The following is an 18,642-nucleotide window of genomic DNA, read 5'->3' on the forward strand; positions in this document are numbered from 1 at the left end:
TAATTCACCTGTAAGATTGTTTGTGGACTAACAACAATCAACACCTATGATGCTTTAGATTACATTAACAACATCTATTATGATAAAAATGCAAGTATAATGATGTTGGAAGGGTTGTAAATACAAGACATTTGGTGATTTGAATGATAAACAATCCACAATAAATCATAGTAATGACAAATAAACTATCTAATATATTTTTATATATTTTTTTTATATTATATATATATATATATATATATATATATATATATATATATATATTGGTAGGACTGCCACAGGTAGTTATCACTAAAAATGTATCTTTCTTAGTTCATATTTATCATGACAGGATATGAGCATCCTTGTTTTTCAGTGAGTTTCAGAAGCTTCTAAAGATTGTATCATGCATCTTATTTCATAATGACTGTATGCATTCAAATTTGCCTCTTTTAACCATTTGTGTTATGTAGCCATGAAAGTTATGTAACACTTCTCGCTTCAACCTCAGATAAAAAAGGGCAAAAGCTGTAAAAACAATTCACAGCAAAAACTGGAGGAGCAATGTGTGCATGACATAATTTGATATCTCCTTTGTTCATCAGTTGGCAAAACTGTAGGTAAACCTCCATGTACAAATGTCACACTATATGGGTTTAACAGGTTATTAAGACATGCACTGACAACACTGCATACATTTGTTTGTTTGTTTGTTTAATAAACTAGCCTACTATGTATGGTCTACTATGGTGTATTCATACAGAGGGTGGTATTATACCTGACTGTAGACATACCTGACTGTAGGTGGGTTCATTTCTGGTCATGAAAAATGTTTTATATAATTGTAACTTATTTGTCTTTAGTAATGGGAAGACATCACCTTGGGCAAATTATATTAGACGCTATTGTCTGATAATTTATAGACTTCACCGGCTTCACATTAAAACACAACACCTGTGTACCTTTGTGGCTACATTTTACCAACTGAGCTTTGCCACGCATAGCTTTTAACCATGTGGTCAAGCAAGGTCCTGCATCCAGTCCAGGTGTGTGTGTTAGGATAGGTGATACTCTAGCTCCTTCAGGTGGCGTAAAGATAAACTGCATGATGAAAGTTGGAATTAATATACTGTTTCCAATTTAAAACTATTTAAAATGTTGAGTATTGATAATTTAACTCCAGTAGTTTATTGATTTGTTTTAAAATGTATGGTTATATATGGTTGTTGGCTTTGTTGAAATGTTGGTAAGTAAATAAAATTTGTTAATCTCCTGTAGTTTCCAGCATATAACTGTAGGTTGCATTTTCTGGCACAGTGTCTTTTTTGACACTACCAGTGAAGGGCGCCAAAGTAGTAAGTGTCTAGAATTGTGCGGGATTTTTCTACTGTTCTGCTGCATGTGCACTTTTTATGAGTACTGAAGTAGAGTAGACCTATGGTCAAGTAGCACAATATATATATTTTTATTTAGTGCGGGCTAAAACTACACTGAACTATAAAGGTTAATAATGGTACTTTTCAAAGCGGATCTAATCTGAACATGTATTAGGAGGATTTAGTTAAATCCAACTGTGTCAATTTTTGCATTAGAGTTCTGTACATTCAAATGTAACGGGGGCAGATTTGAATTTCAAAGGGTCAAAAGGTTACTATGACAAGAGTGGGTAAGTTCCTTCTTTGAGTTATATACCTTTTTTGTGCATGGAATAGGTTTGCAAAATGAAAAAGCCCAAAGTCCAGCCCAAAGGGAGTTCCCACAAAACATCTCCGGCTTCTTGGTAGTCCAGCCGTTTCCCTTTCATCCCTGTGACATCACAGGGATGAAAACAGAAAACAGACTAAAACAGGAAAGACATGAACACAAAACCTCACTCCTAACACTCTTTGGAATAACCCGGTCAGCATAAATTGGTCATAAAATGTTATCTTCATCAAAGTCACAAGAATAGACACACACAGTCTGCTTAAACGAATAAACAATTACATGTTTTAATGTTTTTATTCAACACACCGTGTAAACATTCAAGGTGAAGGATGGGAAAAGTACGTGAACCCCTAGGCTAATGACTTCTCCAAAAGCTTATTGGAGTCAGACGTCAGCCAACCTTGAGTCCAATCAATGAGACGAGATTGGAGGTGTTGATTAGAGCTGCCCTGCCCAATAAAAACACACACACACCAATATTAGTTTTGCTGTTCTCATAAAGCATTGACTGATGTGAACCATGCCTCGAAAAAGACCTAAGATTAAGAATTGTTGACTTGCATGAAGCTGGAAAGGGTTACAAAAGTATCTCTAAAAGCCTTGATGTTCATCAGACCATGGTAAGACAAAGTGTCTATAAATGGAGTTCAGCACTGTTGCTACTCTCCTTAGGAGTGGCCGTCCTGCAAAGGTGACTGCACGAGCACAGCCCTGAATGTTCAATGAGGATAAGAAGAATCCTAGAGAAAAAAAAAAGATAATAGGTGGCCTGCTCTAAAGGTGCAGCCTGGAACCAGTATAAACAGATCTCAAGCAGAATTGGCATTACTGTCCTTTTCTTATATGATACTCCAAGCTCAACTGAGTCTGGTGCCCTTGCATGTGCCATGTTACATTCATCAGTGACGCCTGTATGCATGTATCAGATCAAATCAATCAAAGCTAACCACTTTTCCCTTAATGTCCTCTTTTAAATGGCTGGTGTCCCGAGTATCAAGGAAGGATCAGGAGGTGTTCATAATTACTTTAATTCTAGGGAAAAAAAGGAGAAAAAAAAGAGTCAGCTAAAGACTTACAGAAATCTCTGGAACATGCTAGCATCCCGACAACTCTACGATATGTAAAACACTGAACAGGAATGGAGTTCTTGGAAGACACCACAGAGGAAGCTACTGCTGTCCAAAAAAAACATTGCTGAACGTTTGAAGTTTGCAAAAGAGCACCTAGATGTTCCACAGCACTATTGGCAAAATATTCTGTGGACAGATAAAACCGAAGTTCAGTTGTTTGGAAGGAACACACAAACCTATGTATGAAGGATAAAAGGCTACATCAAAACCTCATCCCAGCTGTGAAGTATAGTGGAGGGGGAATCGTGGTTTGGGGCTGCTTTCCTGCCTCATGGCCTGAAAGGGTTGCTATCATTGACAGAAAAAGTGTATCAAGAAATTTTGCAGGTGAATGTAAGGCCACCTGTCTGAAGCTCAACATAAGATGGGTGATGCAACAGTACAGCGACCCAAAGCACAGAAGTAAATCAACAACAGAATGGCTACAACAGAAGAAAATACGCCTTCTGGAGACATAAACTCAAGAGAGTGATTCACACCAGACATCTAAAGAATATTGCTGAACTTAAACAGTTTTGTAAAGAGGAATGGTCCAAAATTCCCCCTGAACATAGTTCAGGTCTAATCTGAAACTTCGGGAAATGTTTGGTTGAGGTTATTGCTGCCAGAGGAGGTTCAACCAGTTATTAAATCCAAGGGTTCACATCCATCCTTCACTGTGAATGTTTACATAGTGTGTTCAAAAAAACATTTTTGGTAACACTTTCTATGAAGGTCATCGTTATAATGACTTGCTGAGGAAGCAAAGACAAACTGAAACAAAAGCAGAGTACCATTTTCACCTTGTCTTTGGCGCCATCTGTCACATGTTCAAAAAATTACATTTTTAATATGACCGCAAGGTAGCAGCAAGAAAGGAAGACAACAAGAAAAAAACTGCTTTGTCAAAAAAAATGTGGTAACACTTTCTATGAAGGTCATCGCTATAATGACTTATGCATATATTTATAACACGATATAATGCGTTCATAAGACATTATAACAACTGTTATAATCACTTACAAACATGCATTAGGCGCTATAGCAAAGTTCATAATGTATTATGAACTTTTGATTTAATGTTTTTTGTGCATTACAGAATATGTCTGTTGTTTCCGCAACTGTTGGAAAAGTGAAGGCAGTTAGCGCTAGCTAACAGTAACGTTATTCCCATTCAATTACTTATTAAATGTCTTGTTTAGTAGGCTACGTTTTGTGAAGTGGTTGTCTTTAATTGTCCACTGCATCTGTTAGGGCCTGTCCATAGGCTCGCCATTCATCTGTGACAAAATCTATGCCTTTTCTTACATGATGTTGGTCGGCAACAGGTCTTCTCTTGAGCGATCTTTAACCACCAAGGAGTTTTCTTGATGTAATTATGTTGTGTTTTTGTGCTAAACTGCAAAATGTTAATAATTCAGACAGATTGTTCATAAAGTGAAGAAACATATATAAAAATAAAATAAAAGTTGTTTTCCTGCACAAAATGTGTGTTACTTTACTTAAAGCAAACAATTACGATAGAAGATATACTATATAACATTAAACATTACTATAAGCTATTATCCCATTTTATATTACTAATTCTAAACTGTGACTAAAGTGTATTTATAACGAGGCAGAGTCGATGGTTATAACGTACTATGGAACATGGTCGGGGATTCTTGCCGCACATTGATATAAACTGGTATTACTATTAGTTATAAAACATTAAATCAAAAGTTCATAATACATTATGAACTTTGCTATAGCGCCTAATGCATGTTTGTAAGTGATTATAACAATTGTTATAATGTCTTATGGACGCATTATATTGTGTTATAAATATATGCATAAGTCATTATAGCGATGACCTTCATAGAAAGTGTTACCACATTATTTTTTGACAAAGCAGTTTTTTTCTTGTTGTCCTTTCTTGCTGCTGTCTCATTGCAGTCATATTAAAAATGTAATTTATTATTTTGTGACAGATGGCGCCAAAGACAAGGTGAAAATGGTACTCTGCTTTTGTTTCAGTTTGTCTTTGCTTCCTCAGCTTTTCCTTGACACAATGGAAGAACATGGGTCATTAAGTATCATCTGCAGCTTGTAAAAAGGGGGCACTCTTACACACATCAGCACGTGGATTTTGTGCATTACAAAATATGTGATTGTTGAACAGCTTATTCTAAGCATACTCTTCTATTCAGCCACAAGAGCATCACTTAAGTCGACCACTGATGTTGGGCGAAAAGTTCTGGCTCTGAGTCTGTGTTCTAGTTCATCCCAAAGACGTTGGATGGGTTTGAGGTCAGGGCACTGCACCGGCCAGTCAAGCTTTTCTACACCAAACCTTAGAACAGGTTTACAGACCTCACTTTCTGTCCAGTGGCATTGTCATGTTGAAACAGGAGAGGACCTCCCCGAACTGTTGCCACAAAGTTGGAAGCTCACTATTGTCTAAAATATCGCTGCATGATGTAGCGTTAAGATTCCTTCAAAGGCCCTGAAATGTTTTGTCTCAATTTTCTCAATCACCTTCTTACTATGACTGACTGGATCCTCCATGAACACACTGTTTTCTGCCAAAGTTACATATGTTTAGCTCATTTCCTGTCAGAGATTTTCTGCTCTTCTGGTTTTGTCTCTAAGGTCTTCTCACATGGTTTCAAGTGGGTAGAGCTTAGTTCGAAAAAGGTGATGTCATGTACTGCGGTGCACAAATCAGGATTTGAATCAGAATTTGATGACAGTTGGTGGGTTGTTTGGTCACGGAAGCAGAACAACAAGCGTTTTGAATGTTGAACTTAAAGTTAAGCTTAGTTAGTAATGTTGTGAATATTTAATGTTGTAGAGAAACACTTCACATGTGAAGCCCAATATTCAGGGCTTTAACTGAAACTAACCCAGAATAAAAACCATCCACAGAGTACACACCAGTATTGAGACAGGGGTGTCTACATACTTTTGCCATTACCGTAGTGTAACTGGATTCTGTGGGACATTTTACCCCTGCCAGCCCTCTTAATTGTAATTCCTTTGAATATAGTAAACATATAATATATCACTTCAAAGGATAGATAAATTTGCATTACACAATATTCACATGCAGAGACAGTTTGTACAGTATGCTGAAATAGTTTTAGTTGTTTCTCTTCTGAAAAGACCCAGTGGGTATCTAAATACAAATGAAAGAGTACAAATACCCTCTTTATTCTGTCAAATTAGCCGTGTTTAAACTTTAGCCCAGAAAAACGACAGTGGACAATCTCCTACATTGAATTTGTATTAGGAAGGGGTCGCTTCATGGTCAGATGGACAGGAGGAACAATAACAGCAGCCAGTAATGTATGCATGTCAGTACTGTTTTAAGACATACTTGAAACAATGTCTAGCCTAGCCTTTAAATCAGTGTTTTATATTCATGTTTATTGATGTCATAAAAAAAAAGTGTTTCTAACATGAATCATGGCCCAGAGTTCATCATTAAGTTTTGTACAAATGTCACATGAGCTCTGGCAGGGATGTGATGAGCAAACTGTTTGGTTTAGATGCTTTGCAAAATATTTTGGCTTCACTTTGGTGGTACAGAAAGCCTCTGCCTATAACTTGTGAAGACACTGAGTTTCCACACAGTTGCTTAATAAACCTATCTTAGTTTGATCTAATTCTGTGGTTTTAAACTTTGGCAGTACACATTCTGCCTTGCAACATTTGCTCTGCCATTTAAATCTGTCTTCTGTCTGCCATTTTAAAATGAAAACGTAGTACTGTGGATGAAGCCTATGTCAAGTGAACTCAAATGGCTGCTTGTGTGGTCTCAAGGTGCCATCCTTTATAGAGACATGTGTTGTAAATTGTTTCAGTCTGTGCAGACGGAATCATAAAGAAAAATGCTTAGACTTGGATTTACTATTCAAAGCACAGCAAATGCATTGCTATTTGAAGGTGGAGGTGTGGAAGGAATAAAGCAATAACAGCAAAAAGATTAATTGAAATGGCCACAACTAATGAGTGTAACCTGAAAATGTGCATTATTCAGCCTGTTATAAAGCACTATGGCTAAACTCCTAGCATTTAGATACTTTCCAAAAATTACTATCATTGTCTCTGTGTGTAATTTGATGAAAGACGAGAAGATTGTGAAGCCCTGTCTGCTTCCAACTAGCTCAGAAACAGTATACATGTTTCTACAGAACAGAGAGTTTTCTAGTCTAGAGAGATTTTGGGCAGAGTATCACAGAACCATGGACAAGGCAAGTAGGGGTGCTGAGGGACCCCTTAAATCAGGCATAATAAAAAAAAACCCTCAGTTAACTGTATAATGGCTTTGTCCTTTTTTAATGGGATTTATAAGTAGTGCACTAGTATTTGTGATAGGAGGTTTGACTTCGTTTTTTATCCATAGTGTATCATTAATTTGTATTTGTCTATTACACAGAAATAGCCTAATTTCCAGCCCCGATTAAAGGTGTAATTTTCAGTGGCCTAAGATTGCAACAAAGTAACTGCCTTTACTGCCTCTGTGCAGTGACACAAATCAGCCATAAGTACAACAGGATGTGTGATTTGGTTATAGATTAAATTTATCTGCTACCTAGAGCTTGCTCTCATTTTTTTTAGATTTAGCAGAGGATTAATTTATTAATGTTGAAACTATTGTAGGGGAGACTGGGGATGCTTAAAACATTTTTGACATTTCTGTCTGTATCTTAGAGCACTTTTATGCCAGTGTGTTCAAAATGTGATGCAAACTAGTTACAAGTGTCAGCTTTTAAATGGTGTAGCTGTTATATCTGAAACACAGGCAGGAAATGTATGTTTCAGTGTCAATCACAAGGAGTAAAACGTTACTTTTCACTTCATTGTCTGGTTAACTGTAACATACCCTGAGGTGAAATTATTATGTATTGAGGAGAATGAGAAAAAAACATTATATTGAAAGCTTTTTAATCAAAACTTAAATGATTTTTTAAGGGGGGGGGGTCACTGCATTTGGGCATTTGTCCTTAATTGGGCAAGACATGGAACCCCAAATTGTGAATGTGTATGAATGAGTTTCTGGTGAGAGGTTGTGCATATGAACAGAAGTGTAAACACGAAAACAAAAACTACTCATTTGATATCATTCTCAGTTTTATCAGTAAAATGTATGAACTACACCGCAGACTTGAGTCTCTGTTAATGAGGCTCAGTTTTCCCGTACTTGCTGTGGCTGCCTCAACATACATGTTGGTGTTCATGTTTGCCATCTGCTTGTGAAACACAAAAGAACTACCAGTACTGTGATGAGTAATACGTTATTCTTGGAACAAAATGCAACCACAAGTCTGTTGAGTGAAGACTGGACTGAGATATTTTAATGAAGCTGCTGAGTGTAGCGATGAACACCCTCAAATCTGTGGTTCTACTCACAGAAAAGTGAAAAGAAAAATAACTCAGTAAACCTGAATCTTGAAACAAACTGATTAGTTTTGTGAAATATTACTTTTTTCTCTTTTGATCATTTGCTTCCTGAAATGTTGTGTTCTGCGCTGAAAGTCCACTGTTGCACAGTAACAGAAGACTAATGAATGAAGATGATGCATTAGCTCAACTCATGCAATACCCCTCATGCTAATGAGAAACAGCAGACAAAAACATAACTTTTGTGAGTAGTTTGTGATTTAGCCTAAAATGACTGAAACACAAAAATCTGTTCATGTTTATTGAGTGAGGCGCGCCCTGTCTTCAGACAGAAATGAACATAAATGAGTTTAGACATTCACCACGTGGATAAAAGGAAACAAACTCTTTCACAAAAATCAGCCTGCACAGAAGCGAGACCCTTGAGTTATTCACACAGGAAGGAAACACACGTCAAACCCACCACGGTTCTGTCCTCTCAGCTGTGCCCAGCCTGCGCTTCTTCTTGTACTTGACTAGCATATGTATCTGTGGTGTACTGAAAAAGAACAGTGCAATGAGGGTGTCAAACTGCAACAGAGCATTGCACTGTGGTTTGTAAGCGAAATGTTAAACTTTCAATTAACCAGGTAAAGTTTCTTTTCATCTCCTTACTTTAGCTACCTTGGAGAGTTTAACTGCGTCTCCTTCTGTTTTAGACCTCTGCTGTACCTCAGTGGAATATATGGAAATCAAGTGCATTAGCAGGAGTAGAGCCACATCTGAGTTGGTGTCTTACTATTCTAATATTTTCCAGTGGTCATGAACAAAACACATGTGGGTGTTGATTACTAGTCTACCTAGTAATGAACACCTACTAAAACATTAAACATTCTCAGATGACATTAACAAAACATCTCCCTCATTCACCAAATAAAAGAAACAACTTAAATTTATTTACTTTCAAACAACCATCATAACACTTTTTCATGTTCATAAGCACATATTTAGACAACATAAGTGTCAAACCCACATTAAAATAAATATTTTAAGATGCTACAACTAAACCAGCGCATTAGTGTTAACTGATTCTCTCAGCATGCACAATATTTGTTTAAGCACAAGCGTGGAAATTGCTTCAATTTATTTCACCACCAATTTTAAAGCTGGCAATAAAGACTGTGCAATATTGTCTCTGAGTTTTGTACCCTTTTATGTTATGCTATTCAGTGCAGTTATGACATTATTTTATAGTCATAAGAATCACATTCAACATTGCAATCATTTGGGTAAAGTGATGAGTAAGATTCACTCCTGCCTGAGACATTCTGAGCAGTTTACATTCTTTCATTGGAGTAAAATTATGACACTAAAACACAAAGCCGTCACTCCCAGCTCTTCAGATCTTGTACAGACCAAAGAAGTTGGCATAATGTGCATGACTCAGATAAACGGGGTGCGATAAATTCACAAAAACTCTGTCTTGTTTCTGCAGCTGCAGGGCGGAGCCGAGGTAACTCTCTGTGGTCCAGGCGTGCCCCGGCTGCTGAGCGCAGAAACCGGCTCTGTGGGCCTCCATCAGGGTCACCGGTGAGGGGCGTCCCGCTCTCCTCACAAACACTGTGTGAACGAACGAGGATGTAGGAGAGCAGTCCTTAAAGATCAGCTCCACTCGTGAGTAAATGTGGTAGAGTCCGGTCTCGTTGACTTGCAGAGCACCATCTTTAGGCTGGTATGCCACTCCTCCGGATGTGAACGCCCGACCTGCATTAGGCTCCCATCGCAAAGTCTTAGGGAATTCTGTTTTTTCAATCCGCCCTGCAAGAGGAGAGAAATTATGTCACCTCTTTCAGTCCTATGTGGAACAGACAACCATGTGGTGTAGGTTAAATTTTATTATTGTTACCCATCACGTGTGCTGTGGGTCTGTTGTCTACTTCTTGTTCCTTCAACTCCGGTTCATAGAGACCTGAAACAGCCATCAGATTAGAGTTACAGCACCTCTTATTTTCCTCTGTCTGGGATAATTAATGTGTGGTGAGAGGTGTCTTCACTTACCAATTTGCTTCTGAGCTGTGTTATACTCAGTCACAGGGTTTACCTTGAGGCAGACAAAAGAGAAACAGAGGAATATCAATACCACATCACACAGACGCCTGCATCTCAGTGCTTTTCATCTAAAGGCCCTCGAAGAGCGCTAGAGAGAGGATTTCCTGTCTCACTGGACCGGTGACCACAGATGGAACAGTTAAGTCCTTGGTTTGCATTTTTAAATGTCAGTGCACTGAGCTGCTTTAACTCTTCACATGACAGGCTAATTAACTATTAAACTTTGCAATGCTGTGTTAACTTTCCAGCTGGGTTTTCCACTCTCCTACATCACACCTCCCTTCACCTCCCAGCAAAGGTGAGAGAAGTCGCACATTTTATATTTGAAACTTTCCCCCAATTAAAACTGCATAAGAAGCAACAAAGAGATACTATTATTATTGACATTATTATTATTTCTTGGCAACCGTTGCTCAATGATTACTTCACTATACTTTACAAAGAGTCATCACTTCACAACATCTTGACCTACTTTTAACCTTGCACACACTGGTCACGTTTTCTCCTGGTTTTAACCTCAAACCTATTTTATTTACTCACACACACACACACACAGCTGCAGTCATCGGTAGCTTATTCATTCTATAAAAGCTCAGATTTTCAAGCATCTCCATATCCATCACACCCAATGGCTCCTTACCTCTCTCATCTCTCTCAGCTGTTTCTGCATGTTCTGAATCTGGTAGGCTTCAAAGCCCAGGGCCGCGAACACAAGCAGGAAGAGCATCAGCACGACCAGGGCCACGCCGGGGCTGACTCCCATGCAGCCCCGGCTCTTCCCACGGCCCCTCACCCTCTCCTGGGCAGGCGGGAAGGACCAGCAGGGTACAAGACTCGGCGGCTGGGCAGAGTGCTGCTGACCTCCACCACTGTCCACAAGGAACACCTGTGGGAAGGGGTAGTTCTGGTCATGGTTCATGGTGCAGGTCCTGCCGAGAGACAAACTGTGTGTGTGCAGCTTTCGCCTCTGCACAAAGGAGGTGTGTAATTTTGTCTGAGAACCTCTGTCTTAAAAAAAAAAAGCTTCAGCTGTCAAGACTCACCACCCACAAGCCCCTCCCACACATAGACACACCATGGACTTATGCTAAGTGCATGTTAGTTTTCATTAACTTCCACATCACATCAAGTTTTTTATGAGTAGGCCTACTTGCTACATGGTATTTACTTATAACTAACTTCATTAAGATTTGGGTCTTTTATGTGCTTACCAGCCCAACTTTGGTTTTTCAGAGTGCATATAGAAAACTGTCACCTGCAGTCTGAAGGGAAAGGAAGCAAGAGGTTTCAGCTGACCTCCACCTCACTTACCACCACAGAGCAATTGTCAGATAGAGAGCTTTTTTTTCTGATTCCACGAAAGGAAAGATTGAGCAACCACTAACACGCTCACCTGCCAGAATATTTTTTTTTTTGCAATCTAGCAGGTGGCCCAGATTACATACTTTCTAAAATTGCTTGGGAATAAGTGAAAAAAAGTTGCTTGGGATTTTTCTTTCTTCCAGGGGCATCACTGATGCATCTTTTCAGCCATATCCTGAGTGTGAATATTTATCTTGAGTGTTTAACCAGTTCAAAAGTGGAATATTATTAAAATGTGTTATTCTATCAGTCTTCATGGGGCACAGTGTGTTAGTAAACAGTGAGGCAGTAGTTTCAGTAGCACACAGCGTATTCTTGGTGGGAAGATGTTGCTGCCACATGAAAAGGTTATATGTACATGAAAAGGATATATGTCGCTACATTGGCTTTCGTGCTGTCTGCTTATGAAAAGCTTGTAGCGAGACAGCACAACTTTACAGAGGTGAGAAATAACCCCAAGCAATACCTCAGAGATGTGCTTACAGGAAAGCTGAACAAGCACACCGCTTTCCTCCCCACTCAGTGACGAGTTAATATCGTTGTGGTCTTTCTGCCACATTTGGGTTCATATCCTAGGACACGCAGCAATTGCGCTGTACCTTCACTGTGGTTGCAACAGTTTCCAGAAGACATCAGTTCCAATCTGTTGGTTAATCAAGAAAATTACTAATGTCACTTAGCAATGTTTGGTGGGTGTTGGCGGTTCAGGATAAAGGGTATCTTTCCAACCTCAGAGATGGAAAAAAAATAATTCATTATGACTTAATTTGATCAGCTAAGCCAGTCTTGTATATTGCGTAAAAGTTCATTTGGTGTTTTTGCATGTATTTTGGTAACTGCAATGGGAGTTCCCAAAGTCTCAGCTCTGTCCACTGTCGCAAAGGTTTTGTTTCGTTTCTCCAGGCCCCTGCAGAGACAAAGACAAACCCACCTTGCAGTGTTCAGAGCTCTAACTAAAAGGGTAACTACGTCAAGCGTAACCATAAACTGCACAGGGTGTCTGCACTATACAAGCTGATGTGTCTGTTTCCCAGAAGTGTCATGCTGAAACCGGTCCTCGCAGCAGCAGCACAGAGTGGGTTAAGTGGGAGGGTGGAGTTTTGGGGTCTAACCATGTCGGGTTAAATGCTGCTGCTCCAGTTAATATTACCAGATCAAAAGCCTAAAATGAATCAATGAATCAGTAAGTCTCTCTAGCGACTACTGTTTTCTTCTCACAGTTTTCCTCCTTTCTGTTGCATAATGGAGATAGTTGTGGTCATGATGACTGATTGTACAAATGTGGCGAAGAATTTCTCAAACCTGAATGACATTACTCACGTCTTTCTTGCTAACATACCTTTTCCCTTACACAGCAGATCTTGTTAGTGGGGCTTTAACTCGATATCAAAGTTTAGCTACTCTATATTACATGTTCATATGGACTAACAGTCCTTGGGTCTAAAAGAATAGGTTACATTTCACTAAAGTCTGTCACAACATCTTAAATATTTGAGAAAACGAGGGAAATGTTTACAGGTTTTGCTTTACTGAAATGCAAAAACACTCATCAACATAATGATGAGGTCATAATATCGTGGTATTACTTTTGTCCATATGACAGAGCAACAAGAGGTTGCATAATAAAAAAGTCATTGCAATTCAAAATGTGGAAAAATGTGAACCACTGTATTTTATGATCAAACAATACTACGAGTGACACTCCTCATCGGAGGAAGAGTAACAGTCTAGTCCCAGGACATGACGTGACTTCTCCTCTGTTGTCACAGTTTGCGATGATTTCCCAGGTATCCTCTGTGCTGCTTTCCAATCAGACATATTCTCTTGGAGGTCACTGTTCTGCCTGACAGCAGATCCCATCGTTGCCCCATCGTCATTCTCTGTGTCGCCGCTCTGGGCTGAAAATGTTTGCCTTAATGAAGCGTTCACAAGGTTTGGCAGGCCAGACTGCAGCACCCTGGCTAGGCTCTGTGTCTTAGAGGCACCTCCCTGAAGTGACGAACCTCTGAAAGCAGCAGCCACCACCGCCAGCCTTGTGTGGTCAAAGGAGAGGGGTTGGTCCTGGTCTGCACAAACAGCCTCAGAGGTTTTAGGACTTCCTGCCCATTTGCAGGCCAAGTCACTCTCGTTCAAACCTCTACCCCACTGACTGCAACCATCATGTGACTCACAGGGCCGAGGGACTTTCACTGTAAATGAAGAAACACAGATGGAGAAAGGTCAGCTACTGGTCTAAAGGAACAGCAATGCAGCTATTTCTGAGTGACATGCTTCACTCGGTAGCTAAAACAGAGCGGTCAACACACAGGGAGAAAAGACGTGCTGCAGCAATGTGCTGTATGACAAGAATATATAACACCTGCTGTGTGCTGCAATGGCAGAGTGAAGAGAATATCCCCAAACAGGACCTCACTGAAAATAACATGGTACATCTCCAAATTAGGGCTGCAGCTAACGATGATTTTAGTACTCAAAGCTTCTACAGATTATTTCATTGATTCATCGTTTATGAAGTACCTTTGCTTGGCGGCGGCGGCGCGCCCCACCAGTAATGGGATCAGCTGTGTAAGTTAACTCATGATGTTTCAAATCAAACTTACAGCTCAACCAGGCGGACAACAACAAACACACGTGTATACATTTACACCTGAGGATTGCGGATTACTTTTGATAGCCTTCAACTCAACTATCAATCATGATTTCAGTTAAATGCTGAAGTTGCTGTTAATATTACTTTGTCTGTGGTCCTCTCTGTGGACTTGATGATAGACCGGGTGCTTTCTGATCAGGTGCTGTCATGCGGTTGCCGAGGCGACATAAGTTTTGTTTTTTATGGTGGACGTACTGTAACATCACAGAATTGTTGTTTTCTTTTAGCTTGAAATAATCCAATCCTTTGGACACTTTCTTCTTCGTCCCTCGCTATTTTCTCTCTCTTCCTCCACTTCAGCGCCATCATAATCACGTCGTGTAACAGTGTGCTATATAGTTATATGGATCAAATGAAGCATAGACTCAAAGAATAAATCGATTTAATCGATGAATCGTTTCAGCCCTACTACAAATACATAATACATTTGAACACCAAATCTGTAATTGATATTTTAAGAATAAATTTTAGTTTAAAGGTGATGCCCACTATATGTGCAACTCCTAAAATATGAACATAAAGTGCAAATCTTGATGTCTTGCTGTCATCCAAAATTCCCAACATTCCCCATTAGGGTCAGCCTCATTGTTGGGATATTCTGTCGTGCTAAACCTGTAGTTACTTGTATTTCTGGTACTGTTGTCAATATGCTACATTCTTAGATGACAAAAGAGAGTCAAAAGAAGCTCATGGCTAATAAGAACACATGACAAGCGTTTACTTTATGTAGGTCTTAACCTTAAACACACTGACCGATGCTTGAAGAGTCTTGTGTGTCTGCTCTCCTTTTGCAGTATGCACGAGGAGTCCATGGCTTATGTTTGCAGGAGGGATCAAGAACTCGTAGTTTGGCAATGAAGCTTTTGTACTCCTTTTCTAAAGACTCAATGTGCAGCTGAAACTCGGCTATCTTCCTCTCTGGGTAGTGAGACAGCTGTGATTGCTGAGAGGGAGAAGACAAAAACAGACGTTGAACTTTAGGCAGGATATTCAGTGTCTTTACAAACCCTCTTCTGTTTTAACGCATTACTAACAATTCACTTACCTGCAAATAATACTCTATTTCACTCTTGATGCTGGGGATCCACTTCTTCACAGAGGAAGCTGAATTAAGAGTAGACTGTGAAAAAAAGAGATAAAGCTGGACAACATATTTCAGAATTACTAGCTGCATAATTTCCTACCTGTCACTATTAAGACCCACCAAAATCAAATCCTTAACAAAGGCTACACAGCAGCTGTGGTGTCACAAGACAAAACACACTTTCCACGTTAACAGGGTTTCTATGCAGTGCAAGCTCTGGGCCATATTACATAGAGAACTAGAGACCGTACTGTGACTAAAGAAGACAACAATAAAGATTAGTCACTGATTATATAGAAACTCAGTCTCATGAGTTTGCTGTACCAGATGAGCTAAGGGGCAACTGCAAATTCCATCAATCCATGCATCCTTGTCTGGATGTGTGATGAGAACATGAAAAAATGTCTGACAATGATCTGCTTTTTTCCCCCCTCTTTCAGACTGAGTGAATCAGGCTACCTGCAGTCTGTGGTACACAGTGGGAGACTATTAGCCTACTACTGTAGAGGTTTTACACTTTGAAATAAAATAATAAAAGCTGTCTGCACGCTGTGATCGGGCAGAGTGTAACTCAGCCTGAACATCCAGACTGTTTAACTTACAGGCCGAATGACAAACTGTTCATCTCACAGCAACTCGACGTCAGGTAAATAACGATACATGATACAAATGTTTACTGGCAAGCCGATGTTGGTAACGATTGCAAAGATAGCGGAATATAAAGGTGATCGATGGTATGAAGCTGTGTCACAGGTTAATCTGGGCGCGTTGCTGCAGCTAACAGCATCTCCACTTCTCCATCCGAGTGTCAAACACCTCAGCCTGTTTCCCTATGAAAGTAAGAACACATTTAAACCGACCGTGGCACAAATCAGACAGACACCATGAACATTTGGACGGTTTATTGAGGTTTTGCAGTGTTTTGAACAGCGATACAGTCACCTCCGTGATAACGCTCACAGTCCTCGCTTTAAACTAATCTGCAGGTGGGAGAGCTCCCTGTGAATCATCGTGCAGGTAAAGATGTAGCCTGCAAACTACACTCAGAAGCAGATATCTACATGACGATATATAAAGTAGATAAACAAAGTTATCAGAACGTATTTCCTGGTTTGCAGTCAATGGATCTTGAGGCCACGCCTACGACACATCTGGGACTATCACCAGTTCATTTTGCCACCAGTTAAACTGTCACAGCGGCTGAAACAAGCTAATCCAAGTAAAAACTGACAATTTGAGAACAATTTATAACTTTTTTATTACCAGCTTGGGTCTCCGCTCATGTACATCTTTGAGGCGTCCCTCTGTAAATGAAATATTGAAAGAAAACATTAATTTATGTGCCTCAAGGAGCTAAGTTTACTCTGAGCAACATGCTGAATGCTAGCTGTTAGGAGAAAAAGCAGCACTACAAGGAAGGGATGGCTAGCTTTTAATATTACTTCCTACAAGGTGGATGATGAAGACATTATGGGAAGATTTAGTCCTGGGCAGCGATTTCATTTCAACCAGATGGGGTTAAAAATAACAAACCGTGAATTAGCATCGCTGTTAGCTAGCAGCTAAAGCAGGGTGATTTTATCGGGCAAATAGTACTTAAATTACAGCATGTGCTCAGGCAACTAGCTGCTTACCCTCTCTCTCTTTCTGAAGCCACAGTCTGTTCAATCTCCCTTGTTGCTTCTCCTCGTTTCTTGCCATTTCAAATTCCCTCCAGTCTGCAGGACCGAGGCCCAAACAAAACAATCTCACGTGACACGTAAGAGCCGTCACGTGACGCTAGGACACCGCGAGAGCAGATCAAGGCCGCTCAAGACCGGTCATTTCATAATAAATCATAACCGAAAGCACACTTACCTGTAAAACCACGATGTGTTCGGCTGTGTTTCTGTCTGTGGTTTCTGGGCTTCTGGCTTGTATGTAGAAATGACATTTGGCAATTATAAAAATGAAATGAAACGAAAAATACAGTTAAACATTAGCTTCAGCTGAACTTCTTTTTATCTAAATTGAGTTATAGCTTTATTATTATTATCATTATCATTATTATTATTATTATTTTTAACATTTTGTATCATCAGTTATATTATATAATTTAATAATAATTGTGATGCAATAATTTATAACTGACTACTGAAAGGGTATCATGCCATGTCAGAGTTAAAATGTGCATAGCATAGCATTTTCTGAGTATTGATTCATAAAACACATCAGTAATACATCGGAAAGGTTATGTGGGGGGGGGGTGTAAAAGAATTGCAATGACATGCAAAAGTTGCTTATGTAAACTGGGTAAAATAAAAAAAAAATCCCACCATGACCTTTCTGATCCAGTGGTTTTGGTTTTGGTGTCAGTCACTTGGCTTTTTGGTGTTGTTTTTCCCTGCAATCACACACGAAGAAACACTTCATAGGAAAGGCAGACATCACCAGCAGTTACCTTCATCAGACTAACACAGTTGTGTCTTTGCAGATCTTTTGTCGATAATGGTTATGTGAAATACAAAATAAGCCTAGACAAGCACCACATAGCAACCGCAGCTAAGCTTATTGCGTACTCTAATGCGTACCTCGCTAAGCTAATCGGATCACACTGACAACACTAGTATGACAATGTTAAGAAGGTATAATGTTTATCCTGTACACCATTATAGTTTGGGATTTTTGCACGCTAACATTAGCTGATTAGCACTGAATGCATAGTACAGTTGAGGCTGTTGTTGGAAATTCTGGAAATTTTGAACTGATAATGGCACTCCATGAAAAGTCAGGGGATCAAGTTACAATTCATCCTGAGGGGGGCATGACTGTACCAAATTTAATATAATCCAGTAATTGCTGAGACATTTCACTCAAAAGCACATGATATGGTGAGATGGTGGCACAGGAGGAAAAGTCAGGGAATCTCCAAAGTCAGTAGGATTCATCCTCTGGGGAACATGAATGTCTGTACAAAATGTTTTGCCAGTCCATGAAGTAGATGTTGAGTTATTTCACCAGATGAGTGAAAGCTTTGACCTGCTGAAAGCACTAAAGGAAAATTCAGGTTATCACCAAAGTAATCAGAATATGTCAACTAAGGAACACAAATGTCTGTACAAAATTTCATGACAATCCATCCATTAGTTGTTGAGATATTTCAGTCTGGATGAAAGTGGCGGACCGACCAGCCAAGCTTGAAATTAATGTACAAATATCATCTTTTTTTAATGAATGTGGCAATCCTAATCCTAACCCTTCTGATAAGAGGTGTCCCCGTGAAGCAGTATCTCATAGCA

At 39.5% G+C, this 18,642-nt stretch overlaps 2 protein-coding genes across 3 annotated transcripts; both read right to left on the minus strand.

Annotated features, from left to right (window-relative positions):
* Positions 1-8,554: 8,554 nt before the first annotated feature.
* Positions 8,555-11,217, minus strand: faslg (Fas ligand (TNF superfamily, member 6)). Its single transcript, XM_046050032.1, has 4 exons — positions 10,909-11,217; positions 10,218-10,260; positions 10,066-10,128; positions 8,555-9,977 (listed from the first exon to the last, which is right to left on the minus strand). Exons 1-4 carry the CDS (start codon positions 11,185-11,187, stop codon positions 9,559-9,561), a joined length of 804 nt encoding a protein of 267 aa, XP_045905988.1. The 5' UTR covers positions 11,188-11,217; the 3' UTR covers positions 8,555-9,558.
* Positions 11,218-13,139: 1,922 nt separating this feature from the next.
* On the minus strand, positions 13,140-17,142 carry si:dkey-86e18.1 (uncharacterized protein LOC557342 homolog). Of its 2 annotated transcripts, none has more exons than XM_046050824.1 (5): positions 16,999-17,142; positions 16,628-16,668; positions 15,326-15,400; positions 15,034-15,223; positions 13,140-13,819 (listed from the first exon to the last, which is right to left on the minus strand). In XM_046050824.1, exons 1-5 carry the CDS (start codon positions 17,063-17,065, stop codon positions 13,320-13,322), a joined length of 873 nt encoding a protein of 290 aa, XP_045906780.1. In that variant the 5' UTR covers positions 17,066-17,142; the 3' UTR covers positions 13,140-13,319. The 2 variants fall into 2 exon arrangements, with proteins under 2 accessions (XP_045906780.1, XP_045906779.1); XM_046050823.1 differs by having other exon boundaries at positions 15,326-15,421.
* Between the last annotated feature and the right edge of the window lie 1,500 nt (positions 17,143-18,642).

This window comes from Micropterus dolomieu, linkage group LG05 (assembly GCF_021292245.1).
Source record: "Micropterus dolomieu isolate WLL.071019.BEF.003 ecotype Adirondacks linkage group LG05, ASM2129224v1, whole genome shotgun sequence".
NCBI classification, from domain to species: domain Eukaryota; kingdom Metazoa; phylum Chordata; class Actinopteri; order Centrarchiformes; family Centrarchidae; genus Micropterus; species Micropterus dolomieu.